Genomic DNA, 22,024 nt, shown 5'->3' on the forward strand with positions numbered 1-22,024 from the left:
CCACAAAGGCTTCATTAACTAACACAGTCTCCAGGGACAGTCACCGGGCTCATAAATTCCAGCCTGGATGGATTTCTTTGCTAGTTTAAAATGGGGTTTGGGTCTATTCCTACTAGAAAAATGTTATTTATAGAGCCTAAAGCCAGCAAAGAGGTCTAAAATATATGAGGCCTTCATGGCTCAAGCTGGGAACAGGTGCTAAGCATCAAATTTCAATAAATTTAATTTTCCATACAGTGCAATAGAGTAGGAAGACCATGGAATTAAGATTTATTATTTTTATCATGTCCCTTCCATGCTCATTTTTCCTGTACTTTCTCAGGTATCAGTGAGATGCAAGCAGATATCTGACGAACCTTAGCATCTATATTCTTAGTTGCAGTATTAAAAAACAAAAAAGAAAAACACAAATTCACAGAAAAGTTCACCAAATTTCATTAACCTCTTGGCAAATCTGAGCTGATATTCTGAGTAAACAAAGACAAGTTTGGATATAAACCAAGGAAAGCTCAGTAGTGTCAATTCAAAACTTGGCAGTTTTAGGTTATTTCTGGGTTTCTTAAAAAGAAAAAAAAAAAGAAATCAGGGGCGTGAAATCTAGTAAATGGGAAAAATAAGTTCTTGAACCCCCCTGTAAATCACACAAGGCTTAGTGCTAAACACAGTGCGACTGGTGAACAGCAAGAAAGTATCGCCATACCACAGGCATTGCAAATACCCCAAAATTCACACCAGACCTTTAGTGACGTTAACTCTCCTGCTGCATGCTGAGCAAAAGTGTCCTGCCGCCTAAAGAACTTTACATTTCGATAGACATGAGCGTTCAAAACCGCTTTAAATGCAAGAAAGGCAGAGTAAATGCAAGAGTTCTCAGGCCAGAAGCATTCCCAACAGAAATGCCACCTTCTAACTCATTCGAGCTTGTTCACCCAGGAGGCAGCTTTTGAAACTGGGAGTCAACTGCATGGCTACACCCCCAGGTATGCCACTAGCCTGCCGAAAAGCTTTAGGCAATCCTCCGAACCCCAGGCTCCTTCTGCACCCCAGTCCCTGCCGTATACATTTCTGACCACCCACTGGTCTTCCCTCCATCAGAGCACATGGAGATTCCCAGCTGAAAAGCACCAAGCAGTAGATTTATGGCAAACCAGTACCACGGAACTGAAGATAGAAGCTCCCGTTACTTTCCAGTACTGTAATAGGCGACACAAGCAAGCAAAAACTTCAGTTATGACTTCCTTAGTATATGTGCTTTTACTGTTCCTCCTGTTTTCTCTATCTAAACCTCAAGAAGGTAAAATCTATACAAATGTACAGAGCCAAAGCTGACATGCAGAGTGAATCCAGGCCTCATCTGTGCGCCCCTTTCATTCTTTATGCATACAAAACCCGGATTTGAACTAGACTTTAGTCATCAGACTTAAGAGAATCTTTACTTCCCCCAAGTGAGCATTAAGCTGCAGCATCAGGCAAGTCCCGGGCTGTGATCCATCTCGGTGATTTCCATAGAAGCTCAAGTCTCACTTCCAAACATAACACAGGTATGCCAATGCTCATTCCTTAAGAGTTTAATTTATAATAACACATAATAAAACAAAACTTAATGGCAACAGGTGAGAAGGAAACAGTAGAAGCTTACTTTCTATAAAGCTAAGAGTTAAAAAGAAGCACCCAAATGGAACAAAGAAACAATCCAAGTTGTCCTCCCATAGCCAGGGTTGTCAAAATACAGGTTAATACAAAACTTTATTTTTGGGTATGTTGTATGATAAAATGAATCAAATACCAGTGTTCCTGCCAACGAAGATTTATCCAAGACGACTGTAATATTGATTCATGTCATATGTAATCGTCCATTCACTTGCACCTTGTGTGAACGCTGAATATTGAGCAGAACCAGGATAAAAGTATTGCTGTCTGCTGATGTTTAGCAGGAGAGCTCAGTAACACACAATGCACTAGAGGTGAAAAGCACTGGTTTCACAGCCAGCAGCATCAGCACTACTGCTTGCACTGGAGCTAGGCACTTCATTCTGTTTCCATACTCCTCCCCTGCCACACGTACATGAACGGGGAACAACTTCAGCGTGAGGATGTCTTGCCACACACCTGCATAGCAAAAGGACCCGATTTCAATAGCTTACAAAAAATATTATATAAAACCACTAGAACAACAGCATTTCGCCCTTCAATTTACAAACGGATCAGTGACAAAAGTTACTAAACAGTTCTAATGAAAATATTTCTCCCTCCAAAACTTTTTATTTTATTATAGCAGCTCTAATCAGCTGTAACGCTAAATATTATAAACATCTCTAAAAATGCAAGGGCTATTACTGCATCTTTGGACAGCAGCAGACTTAAATTTTCCAAACAACTACAAACTCACAAACAGACAATTATATTCTTTATTAAGAAAAAAGACCAGATGTCAGCAGTTGCTCTTGCAGCACACCAAAATCCTATTCTGAATAGTCTAGAAGGAGCCAGGCCACCCTCCGCCGCCCAACAGGAGCATAATGAATTAGAGTCCACGGGCACCGAGGATTTGTCAGTTTTCTATTTGAGACTGCAAGTAATAGCAATCCACAATTTCATTGTATCTTCAACGATCTAGTAAGATTGTATCATCTCCTGTAGACTTTCATTAATTTTGATAAAAGAGAAATACACACTGTCTAAACAGGTGCTTTGCCTGAGAAACTCTCAAGGTCAGACTTTATAGTTACAAAAACTTCTCGACCTAAAGATTTACTACATTCAATAGAACATGAAAGCGCATACATTTTTCCTCCCTTCGGGAAAATGGATTCAAAGGCATGGCTGTGAACTTGGTTTTGTGCTTCAATTCTCTTCCCCCAATATGGCACACGGACCCTCCAACTAGGAGCTTTTGAGCTTTACAAATGTAAAGCAAATTTACAAATTTACAAATGTAAATGCAAAAATAAAACATTCTGTCATTTTACAGATGGGAAAACCAAAGTAAATAATTTGCCCAGTGCCACTGAGCCAAGCAGCTCCTGGGGTCAAAACTGGACTAAGACTTCTCTTGTGAGGGGCCACCAGCATACACTCTGTGCTCTGCCCAGTGCCGCTGGTACCACCACCTCTGCACATCCATCGCTTTGCCGCACTGCTCGCAGCATCCTCTTCATGGGAGGCTGACACTCATTATCAGTGAAAAAAAGTGGCCAACTTTATGCTAACTGATGTCAATATCTATTGACCAAAGCGCAATCATTTTTGAAGACCTGATTCTGTACTAATAAAGTCCAGAGGTTTTTTTGTACAGCTTCTTACGCAAGCGGCATCGGACTAGAGTTACCTTGTCATGCAGTTCTGCAGTAACACAGCAGTCAGGCAACCCAAGTTCAATAACTAGCAGCTAACAGCTAATAACTCACTGCGCCGCTTAGGGCAACTCGCTGAACTTCCCTGTGCTGCTTCCTCCCTTCGACAGCGATACAGCAGACCTGTCCCTTCTCGAAGCACTGTAAGCTAGAAATGAGAAGCACCATGCAAGGGCCACGGGTTAGTTCAATTTCTCTCCCTCCACTGCTAAACAAAAAAAAAAAATCTAATCTCACTCGGCCTGACCCTAAAAGCTCACCCACTGCTTTTGTAAATTGCCACTCCTGCTAAAAGAATAAAAGCAGCTCTGTCTAAAATAAACAACTCAAGATGGCTAAAAACGCCTGTGACCGTATTGCTTTAAACACCGCATACATACACGCGTAAAAAGATGGTAAAACTTTCTCTGTATAGAACAGTTATTAGGAGAGCACCAGCAGCTACCGTCTTTATCATTACCCATCTTTGATAAGGAAAAGGAGCAACCCCACAAAAGCTATTAAAGATCTCACCATGCATCTGGAACGCTGTAGAAGTGAGGACCGTGGGGTCTACGGTGATTGTACATCAGATCACGTTCAGACTCCACAACCCCCTACTGCTGTCTAACAGGCTTGGCACCACTGTTGGAAGTCCACCTGAAGTAAACCCATCGCCTAGAGGGATCTAGGGAAGAACGGATGATCCTGGGCTTCAGCAATTACTTCGTATAATTAAAAGCAAAGCCCTAAAAGTGCGGATAAACTGCAAGAGGAAAAGCTGAGGAGGGGAGTGTAACACGTAATGCTACAAGAGGTTAACAGTGGAGCCCAGTAAAACTCCAGTCTGCTGTCTCAGCACGCTGCACATGGGGCTCCAGCGGCCAGCAGACACACCAGCAAGGTCCTACAGGTGGGCACTTCATGGGCAGCTCCTCTTCCCTCCCCCCACAGCTCACCAGCAGAGGAGCAGGAGGCCTCCACCAGGCGCATGAAGTGGGGCATGCAAGACCAAGGACACTCTGAGCCTCCCCAGAACTTCCACACGCTACTTGAGTTCACCTGTTTAAACCCCGCCTCGACTACTGATGACATTCAGTGCTCACAGATCTATCAAAAGCAGGCCGTTCCAGTGCAGAGTCTTAATTAAAATCTATTAGATGTTGTCCAATTACAGAAAATCTTTCTACTCTTAATACAATTAGCATACCTTAATATGCAGCAAGAGTCACTGTCGAGGGTTTGCTACTGGATTTTACCTGGAAACATGGTTAATCAGCAGTTCAGAAGGGAAAACAATACTTTGTTTTCAAAATTGGTTTTATTTGAGTAACAGCAACACCTTAAGGCCCGGGAACAGACAACCCCTGTACCAACCGCAGCAGCAGAGAGCCATACCTGGAAGCAATTCTGTAGTTCAGACTGAATGTAGAGACACGGCCAGCCAGGAAACTACTTCCCCAATTAATATTTTATTCATTGGCCATGAATAAAAGGTTCTAATTTTCAGCAAGAGCCTATTCCACCAGATACTGGTACAGGACACAACGCAGCAGCAGGCCTTGGCGCAGACAAGTTGTGTTTGCACAGGACGTGAAATGTTGGGAGAGAGCAGCTATTTTAACCCTTAAATCAGGACCAAAGCTATTCCATCACCTTACGTCTCCACCTGCCAAAAGATCAGAGTCAGGCCTCCTAAGCTGACTGGATTCAGCACGGTAGCAGAAAAAAAGCTCCCACCCCAACTCAATCATCAGCTTCTCTCACTCATCCTGATGCACACGCTCCTAGTAAGTATGGGAAAGTTGAATACAGCCTCTCAAAACCAAACAGCCCTAGATGCAGTTGCATTAACTCCTACAACTTTCCTGGATTTTCAGACCCAGTCCCATCAATTATCTCACAAAAAGTTTAAATACTTAGCACTTAGTCAGAACAAAGGGACAGGGCCACTGGCAAAAAGCCCTAATGCTGCTGGAGCGGCTCAAACAAGTATCTTACCAGGAAGAAAAAAAAAAAGTATTTTATTCTACAAAGCAGAGAACACAAATTCAGGTGGTTTTTTTTGTTGTGTTTTGTCCCTGTGGAGTTAATGTAAAGTGACAAAAGATTCTGCTAAATGGAAAAGGGAGGTAGGATTCTGAAGTTCACTAAAGATGACAAAAGGATTTAGCCGGCCCTCCATTTTATTTATCTTTATCCTTAGTAAAAAGAACTGTAGTCACCTTGGAGACATGAGGTAGCTACAAAGGAATATGCCACAGGACCAAAGGTGACAACGCAAAATCCTAATGTAAATTCTGCGTATGCCCAGACGGCAAATGCTATTTCTCCAGGAACTTCTTTAACAGTACTGAACCCAGCAAAACCAGTACCTGTGAAGCCAGAGCTCCAGAACGTTATTTTAACGCAGGTTTGCAATTCTGCAAGCAAGAACATATGGCACATAGGGGGAGAACTCTCCCCTTCCCTGTTCCCTTTATCTCCTCCTCCCCTTCCATTGTTTTTAAGATCAAAAGCTTTGTTCTCTTGATCGGTAATTAAGTACAAGTCACCCAGTCCAATTCTTCAAAAAGTAATTAAAAGGTTATCAAGGAGAAAGAGGCAACATACAGGTGTTCCTGTTGTATCTGTAAATAGGTCACCCCAGTAGATAATTCAACTCTTATCACTAGTATCACATAATTTGAAGTTCAAACAAAATACTTAATCTTTCAGTCAATTAAATATGGCCAAAGAGATGGCATGGCTTCTAACTGCATACACAGCGTATCGACGGCAATCCTCCTCTGAACTCTTTGGTCATTCGTCAGGGAAGAAGGATGAGTATCTCTAATAAGAACAGCAACTTTAACAGAAGACACTGTGCATAACATGGAGACATGAGCTAGAAAACAAGTTATTGACAGTGAGCTAAAGGCAGTATAGATCTTTGCTTTGCTTTAGGTATGAAGCTATCGCAGTAGCGATTTGCAGACATCTCGAACCTTTCAACACTTCCTCGGGATCAGAATGGGGCAGTTCCTCACAGCTTTGTAAATATACACCTCCTAGTAACTTCTGTTAAAGTGCAGACCGCACTGCTATAGTTCTGGGGATAATGAAGGCTTTTTCTTAATACACTGGCTCAAACGAACGTTTTCTTCGCCAAATAAATTCAGTATCATTGAAACATTTCCTTTGAACAGGGAAGGTAGACCAGAGGACAGGGCAGTTGCTTACCCACATCACACAGGAAGGAAAGCCCACGGTTGTAAGATCACAGACGTTACCCCAGCGTTGTTCAGCATGTGTGCAAGCAAGCAATCTCTCCTGATAAAAAAAGATTACATATTCTGGCCCTTGGGCTTTCCAAAGTAGTTTTAAACATCTTTGGAGCCTGATTTTCTAAATCCACCAGTCCTATTTTGATTGTTAATTCAATGGCACCCTTCAGGAAAACAGAATTTGGTATGAAATGACCAGACATATTAGATAAGAAATGACCGGGATCTGAGTGCAAGCCTGAAACTTCAAATAAGTAAATTAGCAACTAATCTAAGATTCTCACATTAAAAGCATCCTGCAAATTATCAGCAGCAGATGAAAAAGCTTGAAGATATCATGTGGCTTTCTTGTTAACTACTGTCTGGTTATGTCACATAACAGTCTGACACAAAAAGGTGCAGAGAGTCTCCCAAATCCCATAGCAATCTTAGATCCATAAATAACTCCAAATATTCAAATTTTAGTCAGGTCTCTGCTGAGCTTCTAAGCCCAGCACAGTGGGAAACCAATCAGGAAACCAACCTGATTGGAGCATCCTCTTCACAATGACACAATCAGCAAAGCACAATGGGAATTTGCAAAAAGACTATTCTTGAGTAGCTGCAGTTTTCAGATCAGGTCTCCACATGCATCCCCTCTGATCCCACTGGCAGTACAGAATAGTTAGGAACTTGAAGGATGAGCACTTGGGAGAGTTTGGTCTGGTGGAATGAGCACAAACACCACTTAAGAGAAGGGAAAGCCAGAGACAGGCACCGAAGGGAAGTTACAAATCTCATCTGAACTCATGAAAATACACAGCTCGCCTACTCAAGCCAAGGGACAGCCAGACCCGCAGCCGTCACTGTTCTCAGGTTTCGAAGAAGATTCTCTTAAGTGGTCCCTGCTGAAAGGCAGCGTGCAGCGTCGGGGAAAAACGAGTTATTTGAGAGAAGCTGAAGGAGCAAGGACTCAGAAACAAGCTCTGATTTTAGCAAACAAAGCAAAGTCATGGAACTGAAAGATGACAACAGCCCTGGATGTCTAAATTAAGACACAGAAACGCGTTTAATATTCACATACTCATCACAAACGCGCAACGCAAATTCCCTAATATATAGTAAAGCAGTTTATTAGCAAATGTCTCATTGGATTAAGTCTGCTCTTATTCTATTAGGGAACTTTCACACCACATTAAATTGCAAGACAACAGGGTGTTTGTCAGCACACAATGAACACAATTATTAACCCCTTCCTAGAAACACAGAGAGATGACACTGTGACACATCAGGCCAGGGAGGCTCTCAGGAATATATTCCATTAAACGGAACAGCAGCGTACTGAGACAGCTAACCATTCTCCACCCCTCAGCACAAGCAATTATCAACAGCAAGATCATTCTCTTCTCCCAGGCAAGCAGGCATGACCTGCTGAAAGACATCAGTGATGCTCAACAACACAAGCTCGAGAATGGGAGAAGCAGAGATACAATTCCTCTTCATTAACCTTTTTGTTGGTCAGCCTTGAAGACACCAAACAAAACAGCTACCTTCTCTACAGAAGCATGTTTAGTTGGTTTTTTTCCTTCTTTTACACTTGCTTACAGCTTATTTTGGCCCGCCTCCTGGTAGCATGAGCTTTGATGAATGACGCATGGTCATCCATCTTAGAGTGCTGCATTTCGATGATGAATTGAGTACATTTGGAAAGCAGTCTGAGAAAAAAAGAAAATTGATAGCCACAGGAAAAAAAGAAAAGGGAGAAAGAAGAAAAAAGAAAAACCAAATGTTGGGCAACAGCTACAGAGTTTAACGAGGCAAGATTGATGTACAAAAACATATAAGCTGATCAAAGCGAGACACCAAACAGCACAGAGGAGCAAGCTCCAGGTGTTGAAGTCGCTAACCTAGAAACACCAGGGGAAGAATGCAAGCGTCCATCATACAAAATTAAGTGAGATATGGGCTCTTGCAAGTCCTAAGTGCTTTCAGACCTCTAGGAAGCCTCCTCAATACCTTTCCCCCCACACACCTATTTCACTTTCCTGTATTGTACTAGATAGACCCCATTTCCTGAGCACCTTAGCTCCTCATTAGAGTTTCATCCCACAACTTAACACTCACCTACCCCAGCTGCACATGAAGTTCACCAGCAATGCAGAGGAAGGACCTTATTTGTCTCCTCACCTTCCACCAGTGCAGGGCTACAAACTATCAGGACAGTACTGAAGATGTATCTCAGAGTTTTGTTGTACCGGTCAACCGCAGGAAGATGCCCTTTCTGCCACTTCTATCTATAATCGTATCGTGCTTACAGGTAGCTCAGAGCAATACTTGGATGCAACCTGTGATCAGCATCTTACTAATTTACTCCACCACGACCCTAATTCTGAATTCATTTCATTCACATATTTTGCTTCTTCAGCAGAACCTCCCACTGACATCTAGAGGCAAAAGGAAATCTCTGGCACCACTGATGAGTGAAGCAATTTGCCAGGGGACGTCTCAGGGCAATAGGAGCACTGACTACTCAGCGTACAGTTTCCTGAGCAGAATTTTATACCAGACGTAGGCAGCCTTCACATAATACCCAAAGCAAAGCACTATGCTACCTTCTGATTAAATTATGAGGTCCCATAATTAAGATGATTCTCAAGCAGAGTTACAAGATGAAGATATGATTCATTTGCATAACTGAAATCATCTATATGAAGAGCTAATTTTTACCAGTGTTTCTTTTCTGGTTGGGTTAGACAAGACACTAAGGTTAAAGGATCTGTCCTGAAGTGGTCTGAAGTAAAATTAATTTCCAGGACTGTTCATGACCACAGCATTCTTACTAGGAATTCTCACACTGGATGCTGCCACTGTTTCCATTACGTTTTGTAATATATTACTGTCAGACTTCAGCTGCAATCGGACACTACATTGAACAGCAGTCACGTCAAGTCACCCAGCTGATTTCATCTATGCCTCTGATCTGGTGGTCCAAGATCATGACTCCTTCAAATGCAGAGGTCTGACGTGTCATGTAACACTTGCTACCACAGGAATACATTTTTTTTTTTTTTTTTCAAAGTCACCCTCTCATTTAGCTTTTTGTTAATGCCAGGATGGTACCTGAAAGTCCCAGAGACTGGAATCCATGGAAAATCTTCATACCAAACCATGTTATTCGATAACTACTTACCCCTAAAGATCCAACAGCTTAGTCAGACGTGAGAGAATATCACCCCTGTCCAGCTGGTGAACAGACCAAGTTAGGGAATTATCCAACGGCAGAGCTATAGACTGAAACCCATTATCCATCCTCCCGCTCCGAGAATCTCTTTTGGATTGAGGGAAGGTCCTCCGCAAGTTAGCTCTGCTTTCCTCTTGCTTCATTTTCTAACTAACTTCTCTGGATGTCTAGAATGACTCTTGATAAATCACTACTGTCAGGCGTTCAGAGAAACATTTCAGACCTTATCAGAGATAAGAAAGCAAAGCAAGTATAAGAACTGCTCATGAAGAAGCAGTCCCAGTCTATTGCAGCATAAACATCCAACCTAGATTTAATCCCAGTGGCAGAAATGGGAACATGTTTATAAACATCACTGTTACAAACAACGTACCTTGTTCTCAGATTCCCCTGCTGAGGCAGTCCATCGTAGATAGATAACACATCAAAATCTTCCTCTAATGCAAAGGACTGGAAAACAAGTTGTATCCTGTTCTGCTCCTCGGCAGTGATTGTCCATGTGCAGTTTGCATAATTTGGATATCCATACGGAAACCCTGGACTCTGTATTGTCCCGTTGGGGCCCTGCAAAACATGACTGCAGTTCTGGGCTGTCAAGAGAAAAGACAAAAGTACAAATCAAACGTTGTAGGAGAAACATTTCATATCTTCACCATCAAAACAGATCATACACGATTCTTTCCACTGAATTTCTTCTCAGTTTGTGATCCCAGGGAACAGATAAAGGCAAAAATCTGAAGTCCTCCCCGCAGGAACTTGGACCTCAGATACTCATCTCTTGGGCACTGCTCCCTGTAGCTGTAAATGTAATGGGCTTGTAACAGCTGGATTACACAGCTGCTGACTAACAGAAAAAATGATGCCTACTCACCCGTCCCATCACAGCCCACAACAAAGTCCAGTAAAGCCTTCACCACACACTGCATTTTGGGATTCAACACGTTTCAAGAATGCCTGGCCATGCCGGGTGCCTCAGGCATGAGGGGTTCAGAGGCCACAAAACACTAACAATGCCAAAACTGACCACCTCCGTTACCCTTAGTTACACTTGAGTAAGAGACAGAAGCTCAGGGCTCAGCTGTGCCAAGGGACACAGACCACCCCTCACCCTGGAAGGCCAAAACCTGTAATGGGCACCATACACAGCGAGGAACCGAGTCACCAAACGAGTAGCCCGTCTGGTCAAGACTGCATGAAAAGTGAACGGCAAAAGATCAGAAGTTAAAGTTGTCCTGACTCCAGAAAAAGCAGGACAGTTCAAAGGCTTTAACAAACCGTATCTGAATAGTTATTTGGAATAAAAAAACAAAGAGAAACCCTGTATGTTTGCAACTTCTTAGAATGGCAGTTCTTCCCCACCACCCCCATCCACATTCTCTCAGGTAAGCATTGCTCACCAACCTGAAACTACCTCCTAGCAGGGAGAAGAGCCGATGGTTTTTCTCCAGGGCCTTGCCGTGCAGGCTGCCGTAAGGAAGAGGCATGTTCCCGTCTGCACACCCCGAACTGGCAACTGCACCACTGCAAAGCAACATGGACTGCAGCCCAGAGCGGCCATCGTCAGAAACGCACGTGCTCCTCTTAGACCTGATGCAGGTATAGCAGAAAAAAAACCTGCTGGCCAGACCCAGCCTTCTCAGGCTGCTCTGTTTTCTCTTGGCCACTGCCACAAGTTTTCCGCTCCTTGTGCAAGCAAGACATAGCAAATGTCTTCCAGTCAGTATTTCTAAGGAGGTGCTGGAGAGCTACAACTTTGAGATCCACCTTTTCCTGCACCCAGCAGCTAAATACCTCACACCTCCCCGAAATCAATTGTCCTTCCCCAAGGCAGTACCTGCAACACTCCATCCCAAAGATAAAGATTAACTGCCAGGATGTACAATTTTTAGATAGATGAGATTTTCTTCTCTCTGGGGAAACAGGTACATAAATATGTTTTGGGAACAGCCCAAATGACAAATTCTCCTTAGTGTTTTCCTCTCTCCTCACTGCTGCTTTATCCAAATGTCTTTTGAGACACAAAGAGAAATTCACTCCAAACAAACTAGTGTAACTCCTACTGGCTTTAATGGAATAACTCCTCCACACCAAAGCTAAATTCCAGACAGTCTGCAAAGGCAACTGTGGCGAGACCAAAAGCAGATTTTCACCTTCATCCTACAGCCAGCATCAGAGCTGCTGATCACTGCTGCCTGCATTTGCTCTGTCTTTTCTTACCAAAGCTGGATTGTTTGCCCCTGCTTATGCAGATAACCGAGGCTTTCAAGTTGAAATGAATTAGATTAGAAATTACTTCTTTGATTTCTCATTGCTTTTTTTTCAAAGGCGGCAATGGCATTTGCACTTCTGAGTGCCAACCAGCTACAGGTAAAGAACTGCAGAGTAGTGCTCATTACAGCCAATTATAATTAGATTGACCTACTTTGGTGCAAAAATGCTTAGTGGAACTTCCCTCCGCAAGACGAAGTTCACAGCTTTATGAATATAAAATGGTCAATCACATTTACTACCCAGGGAATCTTTCTGTATCACGTTTATTATACCAATGAGAGTTAGGACAGCCCCATAATCCACCAGGGACCAAAACGGAGCTAGGCACATAACTCGTTAGCAAGGGCAGCGTAAAGTACTTTGCATTTCTACAGCACCTGGCATCTGCCTCTCTCAGTGCATTTTGTCAATACATAATACATACAAGAGTGAAATCTACCTCCCTCCTCCACTTTAGTTCCATTTATTTGTAAGGTTCACTGAAAGGATGTATTAGCTCGGTGCCAGAAAGCTGCGCAGAGCTGGGAATATTACCGTTATCACAGAGTGGTAAAATTAGGCCCAGTTTGGTTTAATAACTTGGAGACTGCCAAAGATCCATAAGCTTCAGTTCTCTAAAATTCAATCACATCCTCTTTTCTTCAACCAGACTGGCACTCAATAGGCAATGTGGGGATATTGAATCTGTCTCTACTGCACATTTTTTATTTTAATCATAAGTAAATGTCATCAGAACAATTTAAGGAAATTGGGAAATTAAAGAGGCTGTATCTCTCCATTTCCTGACGGTATAAAAGCTACTGAAGCTGCATGAAGTTCAGAAAATAAAGTCAAGGTCAGAGACACCATATTCTAAACACTTCCAAGGTCATAGGAAAGGCAACAAGCTTAAGTTCAATATAAATTCATGCCATCCTTGCATAATTAGTGACTCAATCAAAGGCCAGAAAAACGCACATAACCTTACAACCTAGCTGAAGAAAAAAATGAATAGAAAATAGGACACAGTTTTATGACATATCAAATCCATCTACTGAAATATTTGCATGTTCATTATTTTGACCAAGATGTGCTGTGGACACAGCTAAAAGAAAATTGCTTATTGCAAACAAAAATTAGTTTTCCAGAAGCTGACAAACTGGAAAGCAATATATTCTCCATCAACTGTAATAGTAGGGAACTTCATTTACATTGGACACTGCTGGAAAAAGTCAGCAGGCACAGGAGAGAGATCCAGGAAGCCCAGGAGAATTTATGCATACACTGTAATTTGCTTTCAGGTTTAAGGTAGTTAAGTTCAGGCTTTACTGACAAAACCTTATCTAAAAATCTGAAGTACATGACAAGGAGACATTCCGTTTCTCCACTGAAGACTTGCAAAAACAATTCTCTTTAGCCCTTTGACCCAGGAGCATGAGTAAGTTGAAAGGTATGAAAGGTCCCTGCCGGTGTCTGTGCTATCAAGTTCCAGGTGAATTCGTACTTGACAGCAGACAACATTCTTCCAAAATTTCCGGCATATTCTCTCCAACCCCCAGAAGTCTGGCACGAGGCACCTCCACAGACCTTACCTCAAGTCACAGGAATGCAGCAGCTTCCCCCACAGACCAGTGACCTGCCGTGCCCTTTATCCCAGCTCAGACTGGGGTGACCACAAGGAACGGCAGCAATGACCCTGTACCCAGGGACCAGCACCTTGGCACCCGCTGTAGGTTAATCAGCAGCAGCCCTGGCATGGGAGGAATTACAACCCTTCCAGGATGGCTGCATCTCCCCCTCTCAATTTGCCACTCTATCCACAAGCTACAACAGTGAATGAGAGAAGAAAACGCCCAAGGCTGCAGGATGAGATGTCATTCACCATAAGGCTCAGTGGGGCAGTGTAAATGTTTATGCAGATATTTCAGCTTCTACTACTATTATTCACAGACTTACACTTTCTGAAGGTATAACATCAACATCAAACTCATCAGTGGATACACATTTGTGGGCACATGTCCTGTTTTATGATGGAGATGACCGGTCTGAGAACGGAGTTCATTCCAACTCGTACCCTGCCAATGCAGCCTGCTATTTTCAATTCTGGAAAGTGGTTTATTACGAGAGTATATCTTTTTAATGAATGCATTACTGTAATTTTATTGCAGTAGCACTTCAAGTTTCCAGACAAGGATGAAGGCATTATCATACTTGGCACTGTTCAGCGGACAGGGCCTTTCTCCAAAGGGATCACAGTCTAAGGTGAAGGAAAAAAAAACCCACAGCCCAAGGAAACCCACATTTGTGGAGGACTTGGGGCTCTGCAGAAAAACGTCTTCATCCAGGGGGCACAACCATTTCCTTAATGACAGAGCTTAAAACTCAGCTTTACCAGTTTCCACCTACGCCGCTTGTTTTGTGAAATACACACTGCTTGAACAACGTAAACAGGCTAATCAGCTTCACTTCTGGCTCATATGCACAAGGAAAAAGATGAAATATTTACTTTGCAATATGCTCATAGAAGAACTGCATTTCTAACAGAAATATGGGCTGCCTGCAGCACTTTATAATATACAGTTAATCCACATGCCACAAAACTTAACATGACTGGACACTTAAGCAAAAAATAAATATCAGCGGCGTACAGCTCCAGCTGCCTCTTGCTTAAGTGGGAAGGCTGCAACCCCCACCCCCCCCGGCTTCATTCTGGGTATCAATCAGCCTCCTGCCACCAGGAGAGCGGGAAGAATGTTCTAGTACTCAAAAAGCAAGAGTTTCTTTTGACAGTACAAGCTACACGACCGGAGACAGAAGCTAGCAGGAGGCTTATTTACACTGTGTATCTCAAGTTGTTTAGACACGAGTGTGGGACCATTCTTGCGGCAGTCAGTCCAGCTTTAGCCTAACGCCACATGGCTAGCCAAGTTCCGAAGCAGAACCAGTTCATCCCTCAGTAACTACACTGTGGGCAGCATTAATTGGTTCTCAGGTCTTCCAAGTCTCAGGACTGACAGCCGTGATGACCACCGCACATGGATCAAACCAAACCAGGTTACATTTACAAAAGAGGAGACTCAATCATTCAAGCACCTTCCCAGCAACAGCATTTTGCTATTTCCTTCAAATAAGCAACACTCCCCTGCAGGAGCGAGCTGCCTCAGCTGCTGTACCCTTCAAGCCCCTGGCTGGGTCTAAGTTTCATCACTTGACATTGAATTTCAGCAGCTCTACAGACTCAGATAAACTCGCATTCAAGTTCTGTCACTACAAATTTTCACCAAGTTGTCAGAAGCTAAAACAAACAAAGGCATTGCCTGACATTACAAGTGCGAAGGATATGGGTACAAAACATCACCCATCACCTTCCACCTACCTGCAATTCCTTCCACATACCAGGACAGATCCATGGTGGTGTAAATCAAGGGAGCATTTTAACTATGTTGATTTACATCATTTTAATATCTAAGGAAGCAATACTTTAGAGAGAGAAACAGAATTTATTTCTGAAGTGCTTCCTAAAATATAAGTTGATGCACTTTGTTTCTCAGCAGAAAAGAAATCTAATTTAGCCAACTGATGTATGGTCACTGCACAATTCAAAAGGAAGAAAATCAAATCATATACACTGACTTGCTCTCAACAGTATCATCTATTGGTGATACATGACTGTCTTCTCCTTAATGCAGTAGTTTTTGGTATTGTCATTTTCTTTAGTTATTATTACTTAGGCACAAATGTTTCTATTTCGTGTTGTTCTAGCCTAGTCAATGAAACAGATGAACATAAAAAAAAAAAATCTTTCCTCAAGAAAAATGAAATCCACATCCTGCAGACACACAAACACATTGCATCCTGACCTAAAACACTAGGGGCAAATCCTGCCCATACATCACCAACTTCTCTTTTTTTTCTTTATTTACATTATGCAATGAAGGTAAAGGACTCTGGACAGTAAAGTTCTTCAAAGCAAGACACTCTACTCCAACTCCGAACCAGCACTCAAAATGCTGACATCAGCTGTCAGCGTCCCCTGAGAGCACATCTGGAGGCTCTGACGAGCAGGGCAGAGCTTGGGGATGAGACAGCAAAACCAGCCAAACTCAGGGCAGAAGTGCCCCAGCTTTCTTTGCGGGATGATACATGTGAAACCACACAAGACTCGTGCAGCTTCTCACACAACTGGGTATATGCCACAGCACAGGACCAACACCCCAGGTCCCCACTGGACAGTCCCCTCACATGAAGGCACAATCCCTGTTCCAAACAGGGGGTGTCAAAAGTGGGTTGGGAAACCTTCAGCTTCTTCACACAGGTCTTCTCACAACCTTCTTCCCAAAAATAACATACTAAAATCGCACCCCTTGTATCAAACAGTTCATCTTTAAGAACTCATCTAAGTAGGAAAAGTGTTCCTTTCTCCAATGTTTACTGTTTTGAATTGTTTATCAGCAACCAGTTATGCTTTCTTACATAGCAGTCTTCTAAATCATTACAATCGCTAAAAAAGGTTTACCCATAGCCTAGCTTTGACACTCTTGCTCACACAATTTTAGTGAACAAACAAGGAAAGTACCTTTACGCTTCATAAATCTAGGCCTTGTTTCCCTAAGTATTCACCTTTTCATAGTTTTAACTTAACCTACAGTCTTATATCAAAGCCTTCTGGGTAATAAATAATTCAGAGACATTCCATTAACTATAACTTTTAATCAAAAGCCAGTGGATCCGAGATCATCATCAAGGGGATGATTTACATCTCAGCCAGTGCCTTTTCTCTCTGAACACATGGAGTGATAAACTGAAGAATGCAAGGGCAAAGAACATGCATTTTATCCGAATCCAGCTCATGCCATTACTGCCAAGTCCAGAAAGAATTATAACATCCACCTCAAATCAAAAGCAGTCTGTGAGTTTTCAGCAGGATGGCACAATACTGTGATACTGCAAATCAAACATATCATTCCTGAAACCAACTTAGTCACCTCCAGTTCTCTGGAGAGAGACATTACTTCCCTTCCATTCCAACAGTCTTTCACTCCCACTCTGTCATCACTTTGTCCATTTTAGCGCTACCCGGGCTTTTAGGCTGTTATTGCAGAGATCTGTTACACTTCGGCGTTGTTCCAACGTTAGCATAACAATTCAATTTTAAGGGCTTCCCAAGCAGCGAGAGAGGAACAAAAAAACAAAAAAAAAGAGGATGGTGGAGTGAAGATGCTGTAATAGCGTATTTAGTTTTTCCCACGTGTTCCCTCCCTTCCTCTCCCAACCAAAAAATTTGTCTTGGAAAATTATGCAAATTTCCTATACATATTTGGGGTTCCTAGTCACATTGCTGACCTTGGAGTTCCCCAGCAAAAGCTCCAACCAAGCAACCTTACAGCTGAAAAGTACAAAGACTTGCAAAGAGAGAAGTTGGAAACTTCCAGCTTTCATTGCACCATCCTCACACGCTGCCACACTACTCTGATCGTGTTCATTTCTAAGATAGGTTGGAAATGTAACATTTCAGATTAGGAAGAACCTGTACAAAAAGCATCATAGCTCTCCATTTTCTTAACATCTGGCCCAGATTCATCCTGTTATTACTTTAGACCACGGCATTTTCTCCTACCTACACTGGACTCAAAGAACAGTTTATTCTCCCCAGCCCTCTCCTCCTGAGACAAGTGATTTATCAACCTGCAGCACATAATGCCTGCGGGCATCTGAAAGGCAAGAAAGGAAAATGACCTTGCGTCTATTCTTTTCAATTCTCTAGAAATACAGTAACAGCCTACACAGAAATAAAGACGCCTAACACTGGAAATGTTGGGGGCAACAGATCCAAACATGTTCAGAAAGCACTACTGTAAAACAAATGAACCCAACCTGTTCAATGCTTCCCTGTTCAATGGTGTTTCTGAACCCCCAGCGAGGTTCTGGACTCTCCCTACCTGTCCTGAAGCGTAAAGTCAAAAACGGGACAGAGTGTTGCAGCTAAGCCCAGCCCCGAGCAGAACACTGCCTCATCCATACGGCCGGGATGCCAACTGTCACCCCCACTGGCACATTCCCTCCTCTACGCCCTTCTCCTCTGAAGAGGGTCTTTTCTGCTTTGTTATACTTTAGTTTTGTATTTTGTGAATGAGCCTTGAAAGGGCACATACTTCCAACAGCAGGGTCAACGGAGTTTGAAGATGCTGGACAGGAAACGTCCAGTTTCAGGTAATATCAAAAGCCGTTGCAGGACAGAACCCGGCATCACAAGAACATGACACTGCACATATGTCCTGTCTTACAGCTGCACTGCAGTCCCCTGACATGCTGAGAGGCCAGAGACTTCAGCTGCTAGAAAGCAATGCCTCGTTTGGTTGAGCTAGAAATTGCCTAAGTGAGCACACTGGTCATAATAGCAGCTGCCAGATTTTCCCTTGAGGCTCAAGTCCTCTGTTCTTAACAGAGGGAGAGCAGCATGGCATGCTGACCTGACACAGGCTGTCTCCTGCCAGCCTGCTGCACTCCTACCCTGCAATGACCTGGAAACAGAAGGTACTTCAGTCTTCAAGACCCTCATCACATTTTTTGTTTGAATAAAATGACTGGTATCAAAGGGAAGATAAAAAAAAAAAATAATCAAATCCCACTACCTGCTGTGTAGCTGGTAAGAACTCGAGCTGTTCTGCAGTGAATACCCCAGCACACGCTCCTGTTGGGTTATCACAGAGACATTACAGTGTCATGGTGGCTTTCCCAAACACTCCTGGAGATTTATAGGCCACTTCACCATCTGTAAAGCTAACCTTCTAAAGAGAATCAAAGCAAGCTAGAAGACGGGACAAGCATTTGCAAGTAAAGACTTGCACATAGTGAGGAGAAAGGGAGATGGTTTCCCTTTATTTTACTGTTAGGAGGGGAGGCAGGAGGGCTTAAGGACTAATAGAAGATATTAAAAATATTACTTTGGAGTTATTTTAATAAGCATCTAGAAAATCCCTGGTAACACATTCTTTTTAATATAATTAGTACTGGAGTAAATATTCGAGAAGTCCGTGTTCAAGACACATCAATGAATACATTTTCCCATTTACAGCAGCAATCTTAAATACTGCATTTTATTGGCAGGCAGGCAGCTAGCTGGAGAGGGGCAGGCAGGCAAACCACTTCAGACACCACCAGATCCAACATCCAGTGGGTAACAACGATACAATGGTAGTAAACATTTCAAACGTGCACAACAAAGAAAACTGCCTGGCCAAGACTGACCAGGAATTTAAAATTACTAATTACTCCACAATACAGAATGCATCAGTATGTTTTCGCTAAATCTGTTTTTACCATCTTCCTTGAAAACATGGTGACAAAGACCACATTGACTGCATCATCTAGAAGGCTCCTGGAACATGCGTGCATGGAACAAAGTCATGAAATGGGGTCTGCCTGTTCTGACTGCAACAACAACAAAAAAAAGATTGTTTCCACGCTCTACTGACCTACAGAGATTGTGTTTAGTCAAGCAAGCAGAGTTTGTTGATGCAAGGGGGATACATAGAAAGAAAGAAACCCCTAAACGTTTTAATGAACAAAGCATAGGACTTTTGTCAGCGAGGCCAAACATACTACAGCTCACCCTGCTTTAAGCTGAGTTCAGCGTTATCAGCATAGTTACCAGGGAAGATCTGCCCCATCAGCAGCTCCTTTTACCTGTTTGAAACCCGACTAGAGGACTCGAGAACAAGATTTCTCATGCAAACTGAAGACCTGTGTTTCTTCCCGCTCCATCCCATACAGCAAATATCATGTAAATCCGAAGGCTGGGTGAGGCATTTGCAGTTAGTGCTGGACACGGAATCAGGAACACCTCACACCCCACACCCCTCCAGGCTGTGCTTTCTCTGCAAAAGCATCACGCTGCTCCCCTCTAACCCTTTGGGGAGCTGGCATACTTTTCCTCGGATTTGAAAGAGAAGCACCTGGAAAAGGAGCTGCACTTACCTCAGGAAACATGCCAAGTTCAGCTGCTGAGCTCCACTTACCACACAAGTCTTACACATCACCATTCACAGGGAATACGGGAGGATCTGGAGCATATGTGGAGCCAGACTAAAGAGCCTAGCCTGTAACTCGTGCTAGGCTGCTGCAACATAAGCGTCAGGGAATCAGTTAACAGACAATATCAGCAAGACATACATCCAGAGCTGCAACAGAGCTGCCGAGCCTGCAGTGGAACAATCGTTCCTAGCAGCAGGGAAGTCTCAGCCCAGCAGTGGTGTCCAGAAGCAGCATCATCCAAAACATCATCCCTGCCTGCAGCCTGAACACACCACAGTGCTAACACAGCTGTATCCTAACGGGAGTCAAGCTGGCTTCTCCAGAGCACTGTGCCACATGGAAACAGCAGCACTGTCAATGCCAGGAGGAGAAGAATCTCACACGCTTTACTGCACTACACTGAACATGCCTGCTGACTCCAAAGCCACACCAGAAACAAGCCTGGTTACAGAAGGTACTCACTCTTCTGTCCCTGCCATCAGCATTCTTCAGCGTGAACTGACCACCCCATCCCAGATGAGCATAAAAACCCCAGTGAATTGCTGTACTGCTGACAAGGAAAACACAACCTTGTGAGGTAGCAGGCATGAGTCTTGCACGAACAATGCACTCGGAGCCATCAGCAAGGGACGGACTCTTTCACCTGTCCAGTACATGTATCCAGACGCGTTCAGGATTCACACAGCTGCTGCAGGGCCCAATGCCCACTGCCGTAAGCTTTCACTGGGCAGGCCAAACCAGCCAATTCACCTTGGGGTTCCTTGCTGTACCCTGTTCTAACTACATGCACAGCTCTCCAATGACAAAAGTGACAAGCAGTACTTCATTTCACGTCCCGTGTTTGCATTAGAATGAAGGACATTCATTCTTCCATTGCACTTCACAAGCTGTTGTCAACTTATCTCACTGGGGCTTTAAAGGAACCTTGGCCAAAGTAACTCACACATTAAGATTTTGAAAACCCCAATCAAGTAAAAAGCCTCCAAGCTGAACACCCTAGAAAGAGACAAGAGCTTTAAACACTTGAAAAACAAAGTAAGCAGCCACAAACGCTATGCTTTATGCATACTCTCAGGCTTCTGCCCCAGAGCTGCTGCTAAGAGAAGCAGATTCATTTCCTAGGGCAGATGTACGCATTTTAAGCCTTGCCCCTCTGTTACTGCAGAAGGGTGTTACACTTGGTAGCTCCAGATTCAGTTGGAATTACGGTGCCTTGGCTGTGTTACAGGAATTGTTCACAGGCACATATTTTACCCCACCCCAAGTGCAAGGCAATGTGACTTGGCTGCAAGACTAACAAAAAAAAAGGTGTCAAAGCACTGCACATGATATAAAGGTTTAGCTACCAGGCAACATTTAGCTCATCTGATTTTTGCAGGGCAGTGGCAGAAAGCTCTCTGTAGGTATTCAAGGAAGCCTGAAGGTCAAGAAATTAAGAACAAGGCTCTGCCAGCCTCATGAAAAGAGGCTCTAATATCTTTCATCACAAATTACCATTCTGACCAGCTCCCTGACAGCCAGCGGCTCCATCCCCGGCACTGGGTTTGCTGCGATGCTGTGACGTTGCTAGGCCAGTTGCTAGGCAAGGGCACACATGCAACAGCTCAACTGTAGCTTCATCACAGGGCAGCCTTAACGCGAAAAGAAGGTGGAGGGAAAAGAAACAACCTTTGATTTTAATATATACATCAAAATTTCTTTGAGTGCTAAACAACTAGTTAATAGAGTTTGGCAATATTGCAGACAAGCTTTCTACTGCATGGCTTTGCAAAAAGTCACAATTCATTTCCCTTCCCTGCCTTCACAACATTTGATATTCAGCAGCACCAACTGGTTGGGTTTTCTGCTGAATACTGGGCATTGCAGGAAGCTAAGCAAAGTGGTCTGGAAGAGGCAGCAGGAGACAAGGAAAAAGAAGCGAC

General features: G+C 43.3%; 1 protein-coding gene across 1 annotated transcript in view; it reads right to left on the bottom strand.

Annotated features, from left to right (window-relative positions):
* The window catches only part of CSMD2 (CUB and Sushi multiple domains 2), a 305,276-nt gene that overhangs the window by 266,145 nt on the left and 17,107 nt on the right, over positions 1-22,024 (bottom strand). Inside the window, exon 2 of the mRNA XM_037381617.1 lies at positions 10,192-10,408. Coding sequence (XP_037237514.1) covers positions 10,192-10,408 — 217 coding nt within the window. The remainder of the gene's footprint in view (positions 1-10,191; positions 10,409-22,024) is intronic.

This window comes from Falco rusticolus, chromosome 3, assembly GCF_015220075.1.
Source record: "Falco rusticolus isolate bFalRus1 chromosome 3, bFalRus1.pri, whole genome shotgun sequence".
In the NCBI taxonomy this organism is placed as follows: domain Eukaryota; kingdom Metazoa; phylum Chordata; class Aves; order Falconiformes; family Falconidae; genus Falco; species Falco rusticolus.